The 21,464-nt window shown below is 40.0% G+C and overlaps 3 protein-coding genes across 5 annotated transcripts in view; 2 read left to right on the top strand and 1 right to left on the bottom strand.

Annotated features, from left to right (window-relative positions):
- The first annotated feature begins 24 nt into the window (after positions 1–24).
- On the top strand, positions 25–8,142 carry LOC147153896 (rho guanine nucleotide exchange factor 7). Its single transcript, XM_086037520.1, has 11 exons — positions 25–278; positions 2,427–2,544; positions 3,601–3,747; positions 4,030–4,116; positions 4,190–4,277; positions 5,085–5,221; positions 5,317–5,463; positions 5,975–6,061; positions 6,209–6,284; positions 6,365–6,441; positions 7,882–8,142. The coding sequence occupies exons 1-11, from the start codon at positions 181–183 to the stop codon at positions 7,903–7,905; spliced, it is 1,086 nt and encodes a 361-aa protein (XP_085893646.1). The 5' UTR covers positions 25–180; the 3' UTR covers positions 7,906–8,142.
- Positions 8,143–9,531: 1,389 nt separating this feature from the next.
- Positions 9,532–15,652, bottom strand: LOC147153895 (cordon-bleu protein-like 1). Of its 2 annotated transcripts, XM_086044975.1 has the most exons (7): positions 15,543–15,652; positions 14,166–14,300; positions 13,449–13,722; positions 12,921–13,027; positions 12,030–12,215; positions 11,859–11,958; positions 9,532–11,427 (listed from the first exon to the last, which is right to left on the bottom strand). In XM_086044975.1, the coding sequence occupies exons 2-7, from the start codon at positions 14,199–14,201 to the stop codon at positions 11,408–11,410; spliced, it is 723 nt and encodes a 240-aa protein (XP_085901101.1). In that variant the 5' UTR covers positions 14,202–14,300; positions 15,543–15,652; the 3' UTR covers positions 9,532–11,407. The 2 variants fall into 2 exon arrangements, with proteins under 2 accessions (XP_085901101.1, XP_085901109.1); XM_086044983.1 differs by lacking the exon at positions 14,166–14,300 and having other exon boundaries at positions 15,543–15,626.
- A 3,547-nt stretch (positions 15,653–19,199) lies between these two features.
- Positions 19,200–21,464, top strand: part of LOC147153894 (sodium channel protein type 2 subunit alpha-like) — a 39,631-nt gene continuing 37,366 nt past the window's right edge. For both annotated transcript variants that reach the window (XM_086037422.1, XM_086037431.1), the window contains exon 1: positions 19,200–19,641. The gene's annotated coding sequence lies outside the window, so the exon portion shown is untranslated. The remainder of the gene's footprint in view (positions 19,642–21,464) is intronic.

The following is a 21,464-nucleotide window of genomic DNA, read 5'->3' as shown; positions in this document are numbered from 1 at the left end:
GGGGGAACTAGAGATTAGCAGCTGCCCCTCCTCCTCTTCTCCTTTGCCCAATATCCTCTTTTCGGCCCGTTTTGAATGTGTTTGTGCCTGCTTGGAGTGTGGCAAACACACAGTGGGGAGATGGTGCTCACGTTGTCGTGGCGGATCTGACGGTCAAGGAAGGAGGAGAAGACCGTGCCCATGATGGGATGCTGCAGCGTGACCCAGAGGCACACCGGCGTGGACGAGGTGGGTCCTGATGAGATCGAGCTCCTGGAACTCTCTGGGGATCATTTAGGGTAAGATGCATACACTGACTTGAATACGCCATCAAAAGAAATGTTGAAAACTGGAGTTTGCTGGTCTGGGCCGTCACTTTCCGCAGGAGGAAGTGAGCATGCATTCTCTCGTAGTGATGTCTGTCAACCTTTATGGTTTTGGTTGCCCTACTTTTGTTGTCTTGCAAACTGAAGTCTTAATGAGGGGTTTTCACACTTCTTCCATCAAGAAGAATTGAAGGATGCGTTCCAGGGCCCATTTCTTCACCTCCTCATTTATTTAAATACTAAAACACACTCCAGCATTTTATTAGAAAACATTGGCGTTCCTTTCAGAAGCAATCTTTTCTATGGTATAAAAGACCAAATGAATTGATGGTCATTGATAGCAAATGAGATTTAACAACACACAAAAGTGTATTTTTTTTTCTAAACTTTACATTACAGGAAAATGGAATGGAAAAGCTTACTTTTCAAAGAGGGTGCAATTGTGCCATTATTATATATTTGTAGTCATTGCATCCCCATTCCGGCCAGACAATGATCCGACACGGGTCACTATTCATTTTAGTTTTAGAAAAGATGCTGAACAAAAAACAAGCCATGAATGGCCCCTGGGTTGTGTTTTGGACAGCGCCGGTCTAAAGCATCATGCCAACCATGCATGCGCAAGGCAACAGCTCACATCTTTGGCAGCCTTCAGCGCAACGTGAACTAATCATCTCATATTTAGGCAACATAAACTTGGAGCTCAGTGATGCAGCACTCATGTGATTAGGAGATTACAACAATACAATGGCCCAAGCATGGAGGACGCTGATACAATACTGACAATGATGGGACAAATCCCTGCTCGTTCTAAGACCAGAAGATTAGCAGCGGCTAATCTACAACTGCGGCCGCCCGTCTGTGTGTGTGTGTGTGGGTGTGTGTGTGTGTGTGTGTGTGCGTGTATGTTTAATCATCACTACTTTATTCATCATGAAGCTCCCATAATGTACAAGACATTGTACACATCAATGCGGACATTTGATCACGATTGTGGAACAACTTCAAGAAAATAAAACATAATAAATGAAATAGAATCAAATAAAGGTGAAATGCAATGACAGGCCACAACATCCAATATGCATAATTGTAAGAAATGTTTAATTAATAAAAACATACTAAATAGAAAATTGCTAAAAACTACTACTGCTCCTCTTACTACTAATAATAATAACATATTGACATTATTGAATAAAAACTGATATTGTTTGACACTGTCAGGTATTTAATGTGACTAAATATTTCTTGCGTGCCTAGTATTGTCGTCTATAGTGCAGGGGTGGCCAAGTCCGGTCCTCAAGAGCCAAAATCCAGCCTGTTTTAGGTTTATTCCTACGGCAACACACCTGTTTCAAGTGATCAGCTCATCAGCAAGATTTGCAAAAGCCTGATAATGAGCCTGATGATTTGAATCAGGTGCGTTGCCGTAGGAATGTGGCTCTTGAAGACCGGACTTGGCCACCCCTGCTATAGTGCATGAAAATCACAGTGATAAATGAGGTCATTAAAAATACTGTATCTTCTCGTTATTATAGCATTTCATTTATTTTAGGACCAAAAATATGTATTGATTCTCAAAATAATAATACAAGCTATGTGCCTTTGTTGTTGTCTTTCTTTAGCCAGCTCAACCACCTCAATCAACAATTTGTTACCTGCACTAAGGATTGTGAAGTGTTCTTAATTACAGTTTACAAGAGAGTGCATTAAAATCGGAGATGTATTTATTAAGCATTTCACTTTATTTCAGAGTGATCATCATCAAGGAAATTAGGTCGTCATCAAACTCAAGATAGCTACCTTTAATTACGCCATGGAGCTGACTTTCAGACTCACCTTTTGGTACAGAATTGGGGCACAGTTTAATATTTCAACAGGATGAAAAGTGTATGTTTTACGTGTGTGCGTGTGTGTGTGTGTGTCTGGTCTGGTTATAATCTGATTATGTCTGCCGGCAGGAGGCTCATGACAGTCAGTTGTGGTGTTTTGAGAGAGCAACACATTACCTAGACCTCACACTCATTCTCCAAAGTGAACTTTAATAATAACCACACAATCACAGCCAAGGCTGTACGCGGTGAGTGCGCTTGTTCACAAGTCTGAATGTTGTTGTCTGGTTAGCGTGTGGAGTTTGGGAGAGACCAGGCTTCAACTGACGGTGAGGAGCAGCAGAGACGACAAGCAGCCGCCACCATGCTGCACTTCAATGCCGCGCGCGGAGCAACGTCCCAGTCATGCCGTACGTCTGCGTGCGTCCGTGCGTCTGCAGTGACAAAGGCTTTTTGCAGCTCACATGACTGCTGTTATTTAAAATGACTTCCACCAGATCAGGTTCCAAACGCAGTGTAGTGTTTCCATAGTGGTTAATGACTCCCTCTGCACTCCTCCTTTGGAATTCAAAGTTTACGGGAAGTGGAAAAAGTCATTGAAATACTTGGACTAAAATTAATGGAGGACAGAGGAATTCATTTAAGGGCCTCGGCTAATGTGACACCACAGATGTACACAACTATAATTTTTGTAGATATAAAGTTTACATTAAAGATAAAGTAATCCAAAAACAGTAATGTTGAAAAAGAACTGTAGTTATATTTATTTAGTTACTATATGTACTCGGTGGTTCTCAAACTGGGGTCTCTTGTTTGTGGAACACCAAATTATTTGCAATACATTTCGTAAGAACATTTTGAAAAAAGTGCACGGATACATATAGGCACTGGCGCTTCAGTAAAACTTTGTAAACCACTTACCCCTTTCAACCTTATCTTTTGGCCGAGTAAGAGCTCCCAGAACAAAAATGGGACATCCCCGCGTGTGCGCAGCATTTCCAGCTGCAGATGATGGATAAATATTAGATTTAATTGGTAATTTAAGTTCCTTTCTTTAAAATGGGTCATGAACACATCAACTGAAACATACAACAATTTCTATTTGAAACATTCAATTTCAAATTTGTATGGCTTTTTGGGGTATACGTTGTAGTTATGTTTGTTTGGCATTAAGATTATGAGGCGGTCCTTGGGGAAAACAACGGCTCCCTCGACCCAAAACGTTTGACAACCTCTACTCTAAATCATCCATCTCACATTCAATCACACCTACTGACAATTTAAAGTCTGCTCTTGACTAGCCTAACGTGATGTTTGGGAAGCCAGCGTTCACATCGGAAAAAAAAAAAAAAAGACACTCAAGGTACCAAACACAGGGTGGCCGTATTTACTCCACCCAAGAAGGCCGTAAAACTGGAACCGAGATCCAAAAGATTTGTGGTGTGATTCATTATTTGTGTGTGTAGGGGGTGCTGTGGGGCAAGAGCAGAGGGGAGCTGCACCAGAGGATCTACTCCCAGCAGCCAATCAGGGGCTGGGAGGGTCGACCTGCTCACATGTTTGGAGAGATTATCCACTCCTCCCTCGTGTGTCTGCACAGCAAATATCCTCAGGTCAGTTATATTGCACTCAAGACTGTCGACCATGATGATGCATTTAGTATTTTTTCTGCAATTACATCACTCCGAATGCTTGATTCTATCCAAAAAGCCTCAACCAGGCCATGCCATTTGTCACTTCCTTCTCAGGGAAAAAAATATGCATTGTTTCGAAAAAAGTTGACCTTTCAAAGCATGATCATGAACCGACCTCACCCTTCAGTGACAACACATCTCAGCGTTGGCATTTGTTCTGCTTCCTTTTTTCCTATTCAACACATTCATATTCCAACACAGGAGAATCAGGATCATTTCCTGGTTTTATTCTCTTTCCACCTGCTGCTCCTCTCCTTGGATCACACAAAGCAAGACTTCGCTTATGAGGTACTGTAGTAATCGTCTTTGTTCTTTCATATGTTGCAATGGAGTGGCTAACTTTTTTTCAAATTCTTTGCAGGGAATGCTTCCACTCTCTGGCCTTTCCTTTCAGGTCATTCCGATGGACAATGACGGCTTTCGGGCACCTCACATGTTTGAGATCAGCAGTAAGTGTGCAACCTGGATCAGTCCAATTCCGCATTGTGGTCTGGTTCTGGTAAATGTTGGAGGACTTTAGTGTGACAGCTGCCATGCTGACTTGGATGAAACCAGAGGTGGGATTTCTGTCAGACTGACGGACCGGTCTGTCAGTCCGTCACTCCCCGTTTTGATGACGATTGACGAATAAGAGGACATTTTTTAAAAAACTAAACACTGACGGAAGTCGTTTTTCATCCGTCAGTGTAATCGTCACTAACGGCGTCGCTCAGTGACGGGTGCGCGTTTAGCTTTTGGACTTCTGACGGACTGAGTGACGGACTGCCGACTACAATTCGGTTGGTCATGAAAAATGACGGATGACAAATGACGGACCAGCAAAATTTAGTAAAATGCCCGCTTCTGGATTGAACACATTCAACACCAGCTAGTTATTAAAATGCAAACGCTTCCTAAATTCTAATCCAAGTAAGACAGGATTGTGCAACCCAACATGCTAGCTTCACAAACGCTCCTTCGAAAGTTATATTTCATTGACAACTTTGTAAAATATACACTAGTAAATAATACAAAATCAGTCGTAACACATCAAACTCTCAGTGAGCCAATGAGTCTTAACCATTCAAAAACATCAACCTACCGCTACTAAAAACCTTTATACTTGATACATGATTTAGTTAAAAAAAAAAATGTTAAAAAAAATGATTGTTGATATTGGTAGGTGGATTCCAAAAATAAAATACAACATTGCCATTGGTAGTGTAGTAGTTCACAAAAAGTGCACATTAATGTGTACTTTTGCTTGTGTTGCACAGGTTCAGTGGTGGACCCTAAGATCGTCATATGCCCCAATGCTGCAGAATTACAGACATGGATGAAACACATAGAAGACAGGAGATCTAAGTCCAGGACTCAACCAATGAGTTCTTCCCACTGTGCTCTCTCCTATCTAGTAATGGCGATCGAGTAGTGGCCATCTTATTATAAAATGTCTGTATATGACAAAGAAGCGTTAGTCCCTCAATTCTTTGTATGTTGTGTCTGCAGCTGCCTTGTGATGAGCAGTGGAAAAGAGAGGAGCTGAAGAAATACTTGATGCATGCTCCTATATGGGAGTGGGAGGGTTCGCCTATCCAACACATGGGCCATCCGGGATACATCTCAGTGGTCCATATCATCAACACACACAGACAGGTATCAACTTTATCTGGCTGCAATGTGAGGACAAACCGAACGACCTCAACACAGATACGGGGGTACTCCTAATATCAACCACGATTCTTTCAGTGATGCTGATCTAACTTCAATTCCATTGAATTTAATAACATACAAACTGCACTTGCTATAATCCGTCCTAACTGGCACCGCTACGAAACTTCAAATGACAAAAGGCAATTAAGTGAGTTTTTTTTCTCCTGTTCCACCTGAACCTCAAAACACCACAAAGAAGCAGAATGCCACACGGTTTGCGAAGCAAGAAAAGCCAAACACACAGACAGAAACATGAAAATCTTTTGTACAAATGACACGTGTCCAATGAACATGAACATCACGTGTGATGACGTTTGAACTTTTCATGACACTGTGGATCATACTCCAGATTTTCATGTTGGAACTTCAAGGCACCGCTGTCCTTAAGACATCCACTATGACTTTCTGTAGCTTTGCCAAAAATGTTTTCTAGAAGTTGGCCTTGTTATTCCAGGGCCTCCAAGAACGACTCATGATTCTCTTCCCTCATGACATCCTGCTGCTGTCAGTGGACAATAAGCAACTCAATATCACATACCAGGTAAAGAAAGTTGACTCCTTTGTGATGTTGCATCCGTTATGAGCGAACAGCTCATCCACGCAACGCCATTCAACTCAACGCCTTGATATCTTCGGTGCAATATGAATACATGCTGTTTTCCTATTTTAAAAAAAAAAAAAAAAAAAGGGCAGGCTGCCCCGTCGAGGTGTGCAAGCTGCAGAGAAATCAGCTCTGCCCGGACGACTTGAGTTTGAGCTACGAGGTGTGTAAACTTACTGTAATTATCGTTCACTAAATGCACAAAGATGCATTGTACTGTATTCAATATGACTGTTGTTTCAGGAGAGCTGGTGGAGACACTGCATGTCTCATGTACCTGTCTGGAAGATTATCAGAACTGGATCTTTCATTTACAGCAGGTGTGACTGACGCGTTATCTCTACATAAAATGCTCATAAGCATACTTCTATCATATCTGGCAATGCTCGTCTTCATCTCAGGTTTCACACAGAAAAGTTAATATTGTGTATTTATTACGGGGTTATGGTTTAATTTTGAAATTGATGCACTACTACACATTATTATCTGATGGGTGCTATGATATGCTGTGATGTGTTAACCAACTCATTCCTTTCAATAGCATTTGCACTCACATAGGGCTGGACCGATAATTCAATATCAATATGTATCGCGATAGACACGCGATTGATATCAATAGAAAAAATGCCTTTGATAAAATGTTCGATAGCAAAAAATTGGAAAACAAACCTGATGGCGGTATTGGTATGTGATGTAGGCAGCGCGCATCCGATTCCAAACACAAAGAAGTTAAAGCAACGAAGCGGAAGCTGCTAAACCACCGAAGTAGAAGCAGCTAACCCAACGTGCCATACTTGCGTCGAGCGAGAAAGCAGCGTAACTTTGTTCAAATAAATGACCAGTCAACTCAGTACAACTCTTACGATAAAATGACATTATGAATGATAACCCGATTAAACACCCCCGGATGGAGAAGTGGTGTACAAGCAAAAGAGTTCCCTGTCTTTGACATGCTAGCGGCAGTTAGCCATATCCGACCCTTGGCATCGCACTCAAGTTAAAATCAAGCAAGTAAAACATGAATGAACTATGGCAATAATGAGTCCGCTATAAAGAGAAAGTAGTCCTGAAACGGTTGGTCGACTGTATTGTATGCACTGCAAGAGAATATTAGTTCACTACACTTACATTGTATGAACATTGAATGAAGAGTAATGAATGTGTATCAACAATACTGTTTTGGTGTAGCACCTAATGCAAATAAGCATTTACAATGCACTGGTCGAGGAGAAACCTACATTCGCTACATAACAATGTTCACAAAAACAGTTAACTTTAAAAAAAAATTTTTTAAAAGGTTTAAAATAAAATGAATGATTATCAATATTAACTGATATGAAATACTTAGATTGTAACAGTTTTTCAGCCATATCGCCCAGCCCTATTAAGCACATTATGTTTAAAACTGAGTTTATTTAATATCAAGTTAGCTAGTATCAAAGTCATGTTGCGTCGATGAAGTCAGAGTGCAGCAGTAGTCAACAAACAATTACGCACAACCTGTCTGTATGTGTTATTCCTCCGTCATTATAGCAATCGGCCATTATCGGTTTTGCGTTTATCCGTTGATCCTGGAAATCGTGGGACCTGATACAACTGCTGCGTAGTACCACTCTGCTAACAGTTGGTAAGGCAGCAGGTGCATTTGTAACCATACACATTTAATTTCATTTGACATTTTTCCAACCATGTCAGCTCAAGCATGAACATGTCAAATGAAACATTTGTCAATTCAAAATGTCCCCTTCTACTGCACCCAGGCAGAAGCATCCACACGGCTGTGAGTCCCACTGCTCCAACACTGGTGCCAAAACTGCACAAGGTCCGCAAGGAGGCGATCACGACTGACCGATATCGTAACAATGGACACAGCTGAATGCAGACGTGCTCAAATAAAACGTGTATAGACATTGTGTACAGATGGGTTTGTCAGAAAAAGGGGATAATGTTTGGAAGAATGACGATTTGTTAACCTCATTTCGTTTGTTGTTTTTGTGACACAATAAAGGTTTTAAAATATATTCGTTTTTGTCATGCATTACAATTGCTTGAGAACATAATAAATACGTTCCATCCAGCCAAATAGAGTATTTGTGATCAGATTAATGTAATGTTAAAACAAGAAGACTGATGTTATTTTATCAGATTTTTTATAAATTAGAATTAATGCATAGAATCATTGAGCTATGTTACACATTAGCCATATACAGTGCTTAAAACAATTGATTTCAGCACCAGCCAACGCTAGCCATAGTTGCACTAAATTAATTGAATTCAGTAATGGTTAAATCAAGTTTATAGCCCTTAACCACAAAATAGTCTGAAAGGGCTTCACGAGCCCACAGTTCACAGGGATCAACAACATTCCCTAGGCTAAAGCCCCAGAAAACCCATTTGGGAAAAAAAGAAACCTCAAGGATCCTTTTCCAGAATGCCCGTGTTGCAATGGATGCCAAGTAGACAACAGTAATATATCACATGATATTGATAAATGCTAATCAATGTTAGTTTACTTTAAACAGCTTGAGAGTCCGTTTGATGAGAGGAAGTGCTGTAGGTAGGCGCCTCCATGAAGTGGTCCTCCTCAGGTTCTGTCCTGATTGGTTGATACAGAATCCAACACAATAACAGCGACTGCCTCACTTGGCTCAACGCCACCTGTGATGTCAGCGGAGGAACTGGACCCAATTTGTACAGTCTAAACCGCTGATCATACATCGCTTATGATGTCCGAAAACTGCACTCAATGGCGCCAAAATGTATGTGCCATCTCTACTTGTGTCCAATTCAACCTTTGAAAATATCACAATAATAAGCCTCTCAATAAGCTAACAACTGCGGATAATGAGGAAATTAGAAAATGGGGTGGGGTTTTTTTCAACTTTCAAATTACAACCACGGTAAATACTTTAGTTGCAACCTTTTCAAAATTATTTCACCAAAAAACCTGTGGATTTGAATCGTGATCGACGCTGACATTGTGTGGAAGTCATATTAATGCTGGACGCAGGACCCAACAATTGCATATCTTGATTTGTTTCACAAAGATAATTTGCACAACTTTTATGAAATACTTTACATTTTTCAGCCATATCGCCCAGCCCTACTACGCACATTGTTTGAATAGGAGTTTATTTAATCTTTATACTGACCAGTTTATTTGACTTTTTCATAGTTGCGTTGACTTCTTTAAGTCTTAACATTAAGTATTATGTTAAAATAAAACGACCTAAATTGAGCCTTTTTTCCCCGGGTCCTTATTTTCAATTGGAAAAAAGAAAAAAAATGCAATATCTATCCATCAAACAAGTCAAGTCAAATCAAGTCAAATTTATTGATATAGCCCTTAATCACAAGAAAGTCTCAAAGGGCTTCTCATGCCCATACGTATTTGACAACATATTAACGACATCCCTGATCTTGACCGATATGAAATACTTATATCGTGATATACTTTTCAGCCATATCTCCCAGCCCTATAGTCCATACAGAAGTGGGCATAAGGAAACAGCAATTAATATATTTGATACCCGGCAGGAAATGAAAATAATAAACGTTCAAATTTACTTACAGAAAAGGATTCAAATGGTCTGATATCGAGTGCCAAATGCAATGAGATATAGCAGTGGGGATGAAGGAGTTTCTGAGTCTATTGCTCCTGATAAGAGGCAAACAGTTGCCCAAAAACAAAGCTGAAACTCTGTGAAAAGCGAATGTGTGTTATCATAAAGGCTCGCGCAGACCTTCTGCCTTTCTGTGTGTCTCCAGCCTGACCGTTTGAGAGCTGCTGCTGCTTCCCAATTGTTCTGCTTGATGTTGAAGGCTTTCTAGTCCCTCTGGCCTTTGAATCGAAGCTGTTGTTTTCCAATTGGACATTTACCCTGCGCAAGTTCTCAACAATGGAGCTCTTTGGGGGTCCCTCCGTCGTCCATGCGCTTGACATGGCCGAGCCGTGCATACGTCTCAGCTTCAACAAAGCGGACATGCATCCTGTTCTTTTCAAGACGGTGTTTGTTTGCGACCTTGTCCCGCCAGGCGATGTCCAGGATGCGTTTGGAGGCGACGCATGTGAAAAGCGTTGAGCTTTCGCTCTTGTTGAGCACGCCAAGTCCAGGACTCGCTACCATACAGGAGGGGGCTCACGACTCATGCTCCGTAGATCAAGAGCTTTATGTGCTCAGTCAGCTTGCTGTTGTTCCGTGTTCACTTTGTCAGTCTAGTCATGGGGATTCACAAAAACACAACCAGATTTTCCGAGCTGTGAAATTTGCAAATGTGTGGAAATGTGTGATCTGCCTCTGGATTGGATGTGATGTGATCTTACACATGACTTGCGCGACAATCTTGCTATGGAAGATATGCAAATGTGTGCGGGGACTTGTGTTGTCCAAGCACCAAAAAAACTGGCCACGGCTGACTGGGCTTTGACAGCCAAACCTTTGTCTTTTTTTGGATTTTGTTCCAGCAATATTTCTGAGCAGTTCTTGCATTTTCAGAGTCACCTGTAGAGTACCGGTAGCTTCCAAGGCTTTCTCCTTGCTCTTGCGTGAATATACAAAACATTGGCAAATGTTGAGAAAAATCTCAGAGCAGATAGTGAAGGCCACAGAGACAGTTAATAGTTTACCATCCTGTGTGCAGAGGCTTTCTCTTGACTAAAGCAGTTCTGCACCATCGGTTGTTGAAGACAGACCCCTTCTTGTCCTCGTGATTGATTTGAAAGCAACACCGGCATCCCGACCTAAGCGAAACATCACTCCGAAGTCGTCAATGAACAGTTGCATATCAGTGTCTCCATCCAAATGCCAAGTTTCCATTGGCTAAGGCTTGTAAACTTGCGTCCCTGTTGAAACCGAGCATCGGCTTGTCATTCATCCTTTTTATTTCAAAGAGACTGGGCATTGGGGAGGATGATTAAAGGTTGCAGTATGCGAGAAAGCGAGCAACCAAAGTCTGAAATGAATACCTGCCCTTTTCCACCTGTCTCCTGAACAGTATTTTCAGTGCAAAGTCCCTCTCATTTCGCCTTTGATCAGCGAAATGAATGAAATGACCAAAGAGACAAACCCATCGGCCTTGGCGTTGTGACAGACAAAGCATCCCTCCTTCATTGCAGAATGTTCATGATCTCTTGGTATCATCACTTAGATGAAAAGAAAATGACACAACTGTAATACGCAATTTGTGAGTTCTGCAACTTGCTTGTCGTCGGCCGGCTCCAAGAATGATTTGTGGCCCATGCCTTGTCTTGTGCCAGTCGAAAACCCAGCAGCTTCTTGTGTTTTTTCAACTATTTTCATTTGGATCTGAAGAAATCAAAAACACATACATAAATTGTCAGTAACTTGTCTAATTAGTTGAATCATCAAGCAGTAAGACAGTCATTAAGTTAGCTTTTATTTGGGGGGGTGCGTGGGTCAATGAATTGATAATCTTCGCACAGATTTGGGACCATGTTGTTCTGATGGCATAAAAACCCGAGCCAGCACCAGCTAACTTGACGGTAAAAAATATGTTTTTACTTTAGCACTTAAGTACATTTAAGTGTCTGTCCTTTTTTACTTTTACATATGTAAAGGAGATAAATTAGTAGTTATACTTCTACCAGTCTTTTTTTTTAACAAGCATCCTAAGTCTGTGCCTTTAACCTGGATTCGTATCTTATCCATCCACCAAAACATAAGCCATGATATCCCTATTGCTAAAATGTTGTCTCCAGTACTTGATGTCATTTTACCTTCAGCCGCTACATCTGATTGCACCTCCTGCAGCTTGTTCACGCAGGGAGGAGGCGGGGCATTCCTCTTGGCCCTCCCCAAGTCTGATGCAGTAGATCTCTGCAGAGAAACAATGTTTTAACCCAAAGACCGCAAATTTCTTGGTGCGTTTACGCCAGCCTACCACAGACCTGTGAGCCTCTGAGATTGCTGAGGTTGTTGGGAACACTGTGGGACACACCCATCGGGGGAAGTGGAGCTCGTCTCTTTTGGCGCGTAAGTCCCGGCAAGGTGTTTGAATAAGAAATATCCTGCTTGTTCACATCGGCAGGCTTTTGTTTGAGAAGACCAGAAGAAGAACTCGCTATCCCTTCTTTCTGGAGGCAAATACAAATATTTTCTCACATTAGTTTGAAAATATTTGACGGTATGTAATCATTCCAAAAACTCAAACAGTTGTCCCCTATCACCAGCACACACAGGGAAGTCTCTCAGGGAAGTGTTGCAGAGCATTCCTGTGTGGGGACTCATGTCATTGTCATTGTCTCTTCTGAGACTTCAATGCCCACAATGATTGGAAGAACAGGATCCTTGGTCCGAACTTATGTGGTGTTACGTTATCGCAATCACCCATGGTTTGGCTATAGCTATCAACACTGATCACCACTTGGTGCTGAGTTGCATTAAAAGCAGACCCAAGCGCAGCGTGAAAGTGTTATTGGGACATCTAAATATCAACTTTCCTGTTGGTAAGCCTTCAACTCAAGAACCTGAGCCCAAGGTTCAGACCTAGGGCATACCTGGGTCTAGACTTCTCTACTTAGACTGCGGACCATGATCTGGACCCAAGTAGAAGAAGAAATAAGAAAATGCATGAATGGATGATTGGTTGGTGAAATAAACTAAATAAATAAAAGAGAAAGGATTATAATCTTAAGGAAATGGGGAACACAGCTATCCATGTTTTGCAGTTATTTTGTTAGTTTGAATGACAGTGTTTCACACAATTCATTGTCAAAATGTCCATGCACACGAGGGATTTACTGTGATTGTTTCAGATTGCACACAATTCTCAAACATACTATTTCCGCTTTTTTCTTCAGTCTTCGGCACAAGCTGAGAAACACTCTGTTCTCCTTCTGTTTCCTTTTCTCTGTGGACAGATCCGGATGATGTACAGTACGAGTGGCTATTGACACACAAAATAAGAACAAGTGAAAGTTGTTTAGATTTAGCACGTACTACCGTGTATTGTAATGCACTTGTACTGCAGATGCTGAAGTTTCCTCAGCTTCACAAATAAATAAGTTCAAATTTATTAAAGGCGAAACATCTTCAGTAAACAAGAACAAGTCCGGTTGCCTTGATTCAACGTTTGTGCGGATCACCATGTGCTGGATGACTAAGAAGTTCCTTTACAGACACGTTCATATTTCTATCAACTTTTCTAAATGATTAAATTCTAATACAAATGAACTAATTGGGCCTGAGTCTTGCCATGAAGTGGAAAAACAAACGAGTCATTTATGTGCAAACAAACTCCAAAAAGAAAGACCCGGGCTTGTGTCCCGGATGGGTGAAGAAAGCTTTCGAAGTCTGTTGTGGCTTACCTACTTCACGTGTACAGTGTTGATAATGATTGACCAAGGGATCTTTTTCAGATGTGTCCCGAGCAAACACCTCCCTTAGTCCGTGCTCATTTAAAGTCTTGGCAATGTCCAGTGACTCTTTGGACTGATAGTCCCTCAGAAGGACAGTTGTTTCAACTCTCAACTCGCACTTGTCACACACCAATGGAAGCAGCATCTTGAGGGGCAACTGGGGGTTCACTCTCAGCACAGTCTTCTGGGACTTGTTGTAATTGATCAACAGACGTACTGTGGCCTGCAAAGCACATTCGGTAAAAGTGTAAGAAATCTGATGCACAGCTTCATCTCGTCTTCTCCATGAAATCATTGGACTCCACCGTAACTGTTTCACGGCAAAAAAGGTAAGGATCTGTTCCTAAGATCAAACGTCAATAAGACAAAAACCTTGGAGGATAACACACAGAACGACAATGGGCCTCATTCACTAACCGTGCGTATGCGGAAATTTGTGATTGAATCATCCTGATTGAAAATCTGATTCAGTAACATAAACGCAGTGGTGAGAAGAAAATTGGCCGGTATGCGCGTTATGAATCCGATGGCGGTTTAGCGTATATGCTCAACTTGTGCACAGAGTATGAACGTTTCTATGCATGTATTAGTGGATGAAGCCCATTGATATTATGCACTATTTTTCATTCATTTATAAACAGAATTGTATTAACACAAAAAGTTCACCTCTGGCACATAAGGCATCTTGATTTTGTCCTCCATCCCTTCAGGTTTCAGCACATTTGTCAAACGTGAGTAGTCAAATATTCTTCAGTAATATCAGTCAGATTCAGGTGGTATCTTGCACAAATTGCTCTTGCTCTTAAAGAGAAAAGGGTATTATTAAAACCAAATATACATAAAATAAAAGTCAGCAGGCAAAGCACACCTGTTTTTTTTTTTAATTCATTTATTTTTTAGGTTCTTGGTTACTGTAGGCACAGATGGCAACATCAAAGCATAAATCAGTGGATCAATATATATAGATTTTTTTATCCTTTGTTTGGTGTATGAAATAAGGAAAACGTTATTATTGCACACTCAAAAAGTATTTGTATCACATTCATTGGAAAAGAATAAATGATTCCAGTACGGACAATCAAACAACTTTCTGGGGGAAAAACTAAACTTTATTTCTATCCAGTCATTTTTTTACATCACTTATACTTCTACAAAGCCCAGCGATTCCACCTTACGTCAATAAATCACAGGGCAGAGTGAACTATTCAAGAGAGACTGTCACTAAATGAATCATTTGTTTTCTCTGTTAGGTCAAGAAGGGGATGAGGCTGCTTTTCATCTCGAGCTCGTCGTGTAGCCTGTGACTAGGACTGACATTATCTGAGAAATTACTGAATGATGCAATTACTTTAACTACACTTTCCTATTCAGGGTTTCGCGAGGTAACTTCCTTTTCGCTCAGTGTATTGTCGCTGTTCTGTGAAAAACACTTACGTCCAATTTTGGAAAAGTAAATAATTTTCACATTAATGCGATGTCTGTAATGCGGAAACACCATTCACGTAAAATTAAGAAACTTGAAAAAGTGTTTTTCGCAGAACAGCGACGATATGCTAGTTTATTTTTTATTTTTTATCACAATCATATAAATATTTGCTATTATTTAAGAACTGTTGAAACCATTTAATTAAACTCGACAGCATGTGAGGAATTAGTAAAGAAATTCTAATGAGTTGAATCATCAAGCAATAAGACAAATTAATTTATACAACAAATATTGACAACAAGAACACGCTGTTTACAAAAAACACAATCTAATACCTGTATAAATGTGAAATTCAGTCTATTGCTGCAAACCAACTCAAACTAAGAAATCCTCCCTCTATTAATAAAATGTACGTGTACAAATGTCAAATGCGATAGTTAGAAGTGACTGTCTGCCACAAAAGTTCATTCAAACATGCTGGTTTAGCAGTACAGTAAATCTCAGTTCCAAATCAGATTACACTTCGTTCAAAGGAGGATTAGTAGTGCCTTTAAATGAATGTCTTACCATTTAGAATCCCTACATTACATGTCCATATTTAGCCATGTGTATTTTACCTGTATCCATGGGTCCTTTTCGTTTTTCTAGTAAGATGTCCAATTGTAAAGGATGAGATGAGCAGGATAGCCGAGCACAAGGGTTGTCTTTCGGGTAGTCCCTGTTTACCATAAATCTTAAACCACGCCTCTCTCTTTTGCATGTCTGAGGACATGCCTTTCCATGTAAACAGATTTAGCGTTTCATAGGTGCACTGCATGCACATGGGCTGGAAACCCATTCAGCAAAGCTCACCTTTCTGTTATTGGCAACCTGGCACAATTGATTAATGGTACAATTTGTGTGTTTTTTTTGTTTTTGTTTGGGTGTTTGTTTTTTAAACAGTAAACCCGTTTATCTACTTTCTTATTAGACAGGTCTTTGGTGCCAACTTGTGGCATCTTAGGGTGTTAAAATTGTGAACGCTGAATGGGGGGTTGCTGTAAAACTGTTTAAATATGCCCATGCCCAGTCGAAAATAACATAGCGATTTGACCTTGAAATTCAGTTACCTTGGTCATCTAATATGAAATATTCTTTGCAAGTCGTTGCTCCACATTAAGGGTTTGGTTTGAGGGTGGGAAAATGGAGGTCGTTTCTCTGACATCAAATGTGACATTTGAAGATCACTTCAAAATTGAGTCAGAGGTGACGCTTACATGTACCAATTTGTCCTTAAACTACATACGTACTTCAGACATCTTGAGTCAAATGTCATTTAAATCAGGACAAAGAAGTGGACTGAAAGAGGTAACAATTGACCATTTGATCTCATCTTCTTGAGCCATCTTGTGAAAATTCCATCGAGGCCGAGTCTGAAAAGATCCACGTACCCGGTGAGCTGATCTTTGTCCACTCAAAATGTGTATGGTATATATTGTCTACGGTTAAGTTACTGTTAAAAGAATGCTAAATTGCAACAAATCAGATGACTCAACTTATTTTATCCTTGTACGTACCCGCATTTTGTTGAAAAGATCCTTACTTTAAACAGAACAACATTTCAGAGGCCAGTGGTGACCAAATTTATGACACAGCTTCTAATGAATAACGCAGCTAGTCACAGCTTGCTGCCAATTAGTTCTGTCTATTACACTTCATACTTCCGCACTAATAGTTACATGTACACTCCCTTCCAAAGGTATTCGAACAATGAGGCAATTACCTTAAAAAAAAATGAAATGGATTTAACATCAAAAGATGAGACGTGATCAATATTCCAGTGTATATTTCCAGGTACTTTCATGTGGATCTAAAATTTAGAAGTACCACTAGGGTGCTGGTACTTAGGGCTTTTCGTTCCAACCCACCCATTTTTGTTTAGAGAAAAAGTATTGGGACATTTGGCTAACTTATGTGTCGTGTTGCCCAGGTGTGTCGCATTAAATGCTAATATTTTTGGAAAAGGAAAGGATGTGCTTTTGATCCCAAACTTCCAAGTTCATGCGTGAAACACGGTGGACGCAATGTCAATGGCAAGTCGTATTAGATCTCGATGTAAGGACCTGGAAATAAAAACTCAAATAATTTCCTTTTATAGTACTGTATCCATTTTTTCATTCTCAATCCCAAAATGAGCAAAAATACAGCAAAAATTTGGACATTGGCCTCACCACAGTAAATACAATCGATTTGTTATTCGGTTCAAGGACTTTGTTCACACATGGCACTTGAACACAAATTAATTAATGTATATTTTGATCAGGAAATGTGTGTTCCCGGACGAAAATTCCAAGTTTTTGCAAATGCATGGTAATGCATACAATTCATATATTGTATTTTAAAAACTAGTTCAAGCACACTTTCACAGTCCTTTAAAATCACACACACAACAACTGCGCAATTTATTTGAAAGGCATTGCTACAGGAAGGAGGAAAGTGTCAATTAGGAAATAGGACCAGGCAGGACAGCAACTGTAAGACAGGCGGTGCTAAAAGAATAATAAATAAATAAAATAAAATAAAATTTAAAAAAAAAAAAAAGGAGAGATGGAACTTTTAGTACATTGTACATTGCAGGCCCCCCCAAAATGTGTGCAAATGCCACCTATGTGCCATAGTTTGGACACCACCCAATTAGAGAGTGGCCCTCAAGCGACTAAATCTCACTTGTGTGTGTCTAGGTAACCTGCGTGAAGTTGGTCGACCGCCACCGGAAAATTCTGGGGAAAATACGTTGTCTGTCATTCATCAAGTTAAAATGTTCATTTGTGCTGTTTTAGATTTTGAGTTATTAAAGATGATCGTGGGTAAATCAAGTGTTGGCTGGATTGACAATGTCCTTGAGTTTGGTGATTTTTCAAAAGCCCTGCATTGCAGTTGAGTGCAGGCTATGGCTATGGCAGTCGACAAGTGTGATATAGTTTTGTTCAATAAACACTTGCAAGATTCCACAGTGTTCTCTCAATTACAGCAGGGCCGTGTGACTACACGTCAATTCAGAGGGCACTTGACGTCAGGTGGACGGCTTTGAATTTTCTCCTCAGCAGTTGTCCCATGAGATCACACCGTGTGGGGCAATGGTTGTCACCAGTTTGTGGAACTTGTTGTCACATTTGTTGCAGCTAACGTTTAAAATAAAATACTTTGACAAGATACGCAACATAAGCTCTGACAAAAAGCCATCACGCTAGGCTTAAGGACAGAGATGCTTTGATTTGCCATATTTACCAGCCTGTTGCTGAGTTCCTTTTTTATTATTATTATTATTATTATTATTATTATTATTATTATTATTATTATTATTATTATTATTATTATTTTAAACAATTTAACTTACTTCTTTGAATTTATACCACCGGGACTCTTGTATCTGCTTTTTTCCTTTCTTTCTTTCTTTCTTTCTCTTCTATAGCACATTTCAACCACAAGGCACGTCAATGTGCTTTATACAAGTAAAGACACAGTAACCAAAAGCATTTACAAACACAACAGCAAAATTACTAAATGTACATTTAAACACATTAACAGAAGACTTAAAAACAGTTCAAGGTTAAGTAAAGACATTAAAGTGTGTATCTAAAAGAAGAAAAAAAAATTCAAATTGTTTAAAAGACCTAAATGAGAGATAAGAGGGAAAAGCACCATTTTCAACCTGGATTCATTTCCACTTTGGGCTCACTCCCCTTCTATTGGTCGGTTATTAAATTTGCGTGCAGCGTAACAGCTAAATGCATCTTCACCATGTTTGCTTTGGACTCTGGGCTCCAATAATTGCCCTACTGTGTTTATATTCAGTCAGCATTTTTCATGACCCCAACAATTCAGTGATTTATAGACAAGTAGCTCTTATGCCTTCTCAGAACGCCTTGATACGAGAACATGTGCAAATTACGCTCTGTGGTGATCGACACCCAGTCCTGATGGGTCGCAGAAATAAATATCTTTCTTGCAAGATAAATTCACTATTCAAAATCACTACTTTATTTATTTATTTATTTATTTATTTATTTATTTATTTATTCTTACTATACCAATGCCTGTGTACTTCTACTTAACACACGGTGTGAGTTTGTTTGCCATGATGGATGTACTGAACATGTACACGTGAACCTTGTGATTGGGGCAAATGTGAGGTACATTTTTTTACAGCTGCTCCATGACGCAATATGAACAACTAGCCAACAGGTGGCAACATTTCCTAAGGCAAAGCGAGGACACATTTCCTTTTTTTTTATGCTCTCCGTAATTATACACAGCATGAGAGTATCATGCTTATCAGATAAAAAATTGAAAATATTCTTCAGTAAATTAAAAATTACCAGGGAGAATACAGTTGATATCGTCGATATGTGTTTTTCTTCCATCTGACAGCAGGTGGACTAAGACTTGTCCTCGCGGGTGCGTTGTTGACGTCCTCGAAGGCTTCGTCTAATGCCACCATTGCACGTCCATTGTGCTCAAGTCGAACCGACAGGAAGCGAGAAATTTTGATTGAGAAGGGCTTGAGAGACACCAACGAGAGACAAGACGTTCGTCTGTTTTTTTGGTTCAAGTTTTCGAGATGTGTTTCATCATTTGTCCTACTCGTCCTGCCCATCAATCCGGTTTTAAGAAAAAGCGAAATATGAGATGGGATTTTACATTAGGGGCCACTTGCGGAACGTCGTAGTAATGATGGTGAGTACCTGTCATCTTCTGCTTGACGTGTGACACCTTCGACTTATCAAGGAGAACACTCTAGAAAACGTCGTTTATAGTCGCCAGGTGCAAATAACAGGTTAAATCTGAAAATAATGAAGCCAGCCATTAAGCTAATCATTTAGAATGAAAGCCTTTCAGAGTTCTCCATTATTATTGGTATTTCATGAAACTGCCTTAATCGTGTGAAATCTAAAGTCAACCTGTTGTGCGTTTCACAATTATGCGCGTGATGAGTCCTCAAGTCAAACAAACAAAAAAAAAATCACTTACAAAGCAAGGTTCTCTAATGAATGCATCATGACTCATTCATTTTGTCTCCTCTTGTGGCGAAGCGAAAATAAATATAGGATAATATCGGATCATTTGGCGAACACAAAATGGACGAAAAATAACATCGGGCTTCCTATATTAACCATCCTGTCAGCCACCATTGCGTCAGGCCAAGATAAAACGTCGGAGCATAGCGATTTCAATGAATTGAGCGACTGTATTGTTATTCATAGAAAATAAAAGGTATTTGTCTATTTTCAGACAAGAGGCCGCTCCCTTTTAGAGATGGATTGTGAGCATAGGCACACATCTGGCAAGGACACGCCCATGCAGACTCCTTTCAGAGGTCCACTCGCAAAAGCATCTTTAAATATGGAATTAATTGTGCTCTTTTTGTTCATGCAGTGGGTTTGTGTTTACTTGTTTTGAATTGTTAATGGTTGGGCATACCACTCCGCGGTTTACATAACGTGTCATTTCACTGTGCTGAACGACATGTGGTTTTCCGGGCCTGAATTTGAACCTCGGTGTTTCCCACTAATTGTTGGCTTCAAAGCCTCACTTGGTTTTATGGCTTGGTTCTAATAAAAGGTTAAATGTGAAAGGGGGAAGAGATTATGGCAATAAAGTACAAGCTAGGCATGGTCACCAACATAGTGTGCCCACGGGTACCGGGTAAAACCGTATGCCCGAAGGCAAGTTCTAAAAAAAAAATAGCTCACGAGAGCACATTGTGATTTCCTAGGAACGTTGTGGAAGTGCTTATTTGAAACGTCTCAGATATTAATGGTCACACAATGAGGACATTTTCAACACTTCCTGGAATTTATAGAATATACATATTGATATATTTTATACATTTATATTATACTAGAGTTTTATTTTGTCTCTCTCCACCCCATGGAGATTGACACCCATGATCGTTGTTGATAATTATTGTGAGAAATCATTGTGATCAGTTTCTTCAGATGAATATTTTTAGTTATAACCTGTATATCCACCTGTTGCCATAAAACAAAACAATAGCTTTGTGTTTAACTAAACAGGCTCAGGTTTCACACTATGTAAATCTGTGAGTAAATTCAGATGACACCATAATTTCAGTCCATAGCTTCAGCCACGCATAGTGTTTTTAATTATTTTTCTCTCAATGTAAAATATGTGTCCCTTTATGAAAGTTCCGGAAGATACTGTCTAGTTTTCCTTAGGTCATTTGTCCCTTGGCCCTCTAGGTCAACTAAATTCTAAAAATATCATGAATATTTTGGTCTCTGGGCGTTGTTTTCCGAGTCTCCTATAGAGCTGCGCCATATATTATGGTCTACAATTGTCATGCTCTCTCTTGGTAAATGTTTTAGGGTTTTTTTCTCCGTGTTTAGTTTTCCCTGCATTCTGTTATTTGCCCCCATAGGTGGTGCAGGGAAGAGGTGAGCAGGGAGGTGCACACTGCACACCTGGTGCAATTGCAATCAACTCGTAGTTTTAAGGCTTCCCAGCCCACTAGCATGTTGCTTAATAACAAATATGGC

Source organism: Filicampus tigris, chromosome 1, assembly GCF_054856515.1.
Source record: "Filicampus tigris isolate MCC_2025a chromosome 1, RoL_Ftig_1.0, whole genome shotgun sequence".
NCBI classification, from domain to species: Eukaryota; Metazoa; Chordata; class Actinopteri; order Syngnathiformes; family Syngnathidae; genus Filicampus; species Filicampus tigris.
The sequence above is the reverse complement of the archived record's forward strand: the minus strand, read 5'-3'. Positions and strand labels throughout refer to the sequence as shown.

Coding starts and splice junctions, on each gene's coding strand:
- LOC147153895 (XM_086044975.1), bottom strand. CDS start 14,201: ATGGAGGACAAAATCAAGATGCCTTATGTGCCAGAG. Junction 13,028..13,448: donor ACACTGTACACGTGAAGTAG/GTAAGCCACAAC, acceptor GTGTGTCAATAG/CCACTCGTACTGTACATCAT. Junction 11,428..11,858: donor ATCAGATGTAGCGGCTGAAG/GTAAAATGACAT, acceptor TGATTTCTTCAG/ATCCAAATGAAAATAGTTGA.
- LOC147153896 (XM_086037520.1), top strand. CDS start 181: ATGATGGGATGCTGCAGCGTGACCCAGAGGCACACCGGCGTGGACGAG. Junction 279..2,426: donor CTCTCTGGGGATCATTTAGG/GTAAGATGCATA, acceptor TTGTCTGGTTAG/CGTGTGGAGTTTGGGAGAGA. Junction 5,464..5,974: donor TCATCAACACACACAGACAG/GTATCAACTTTA, acceptor TTGTTATTCCAG/GGCCTCCAAGAACGACTCAT.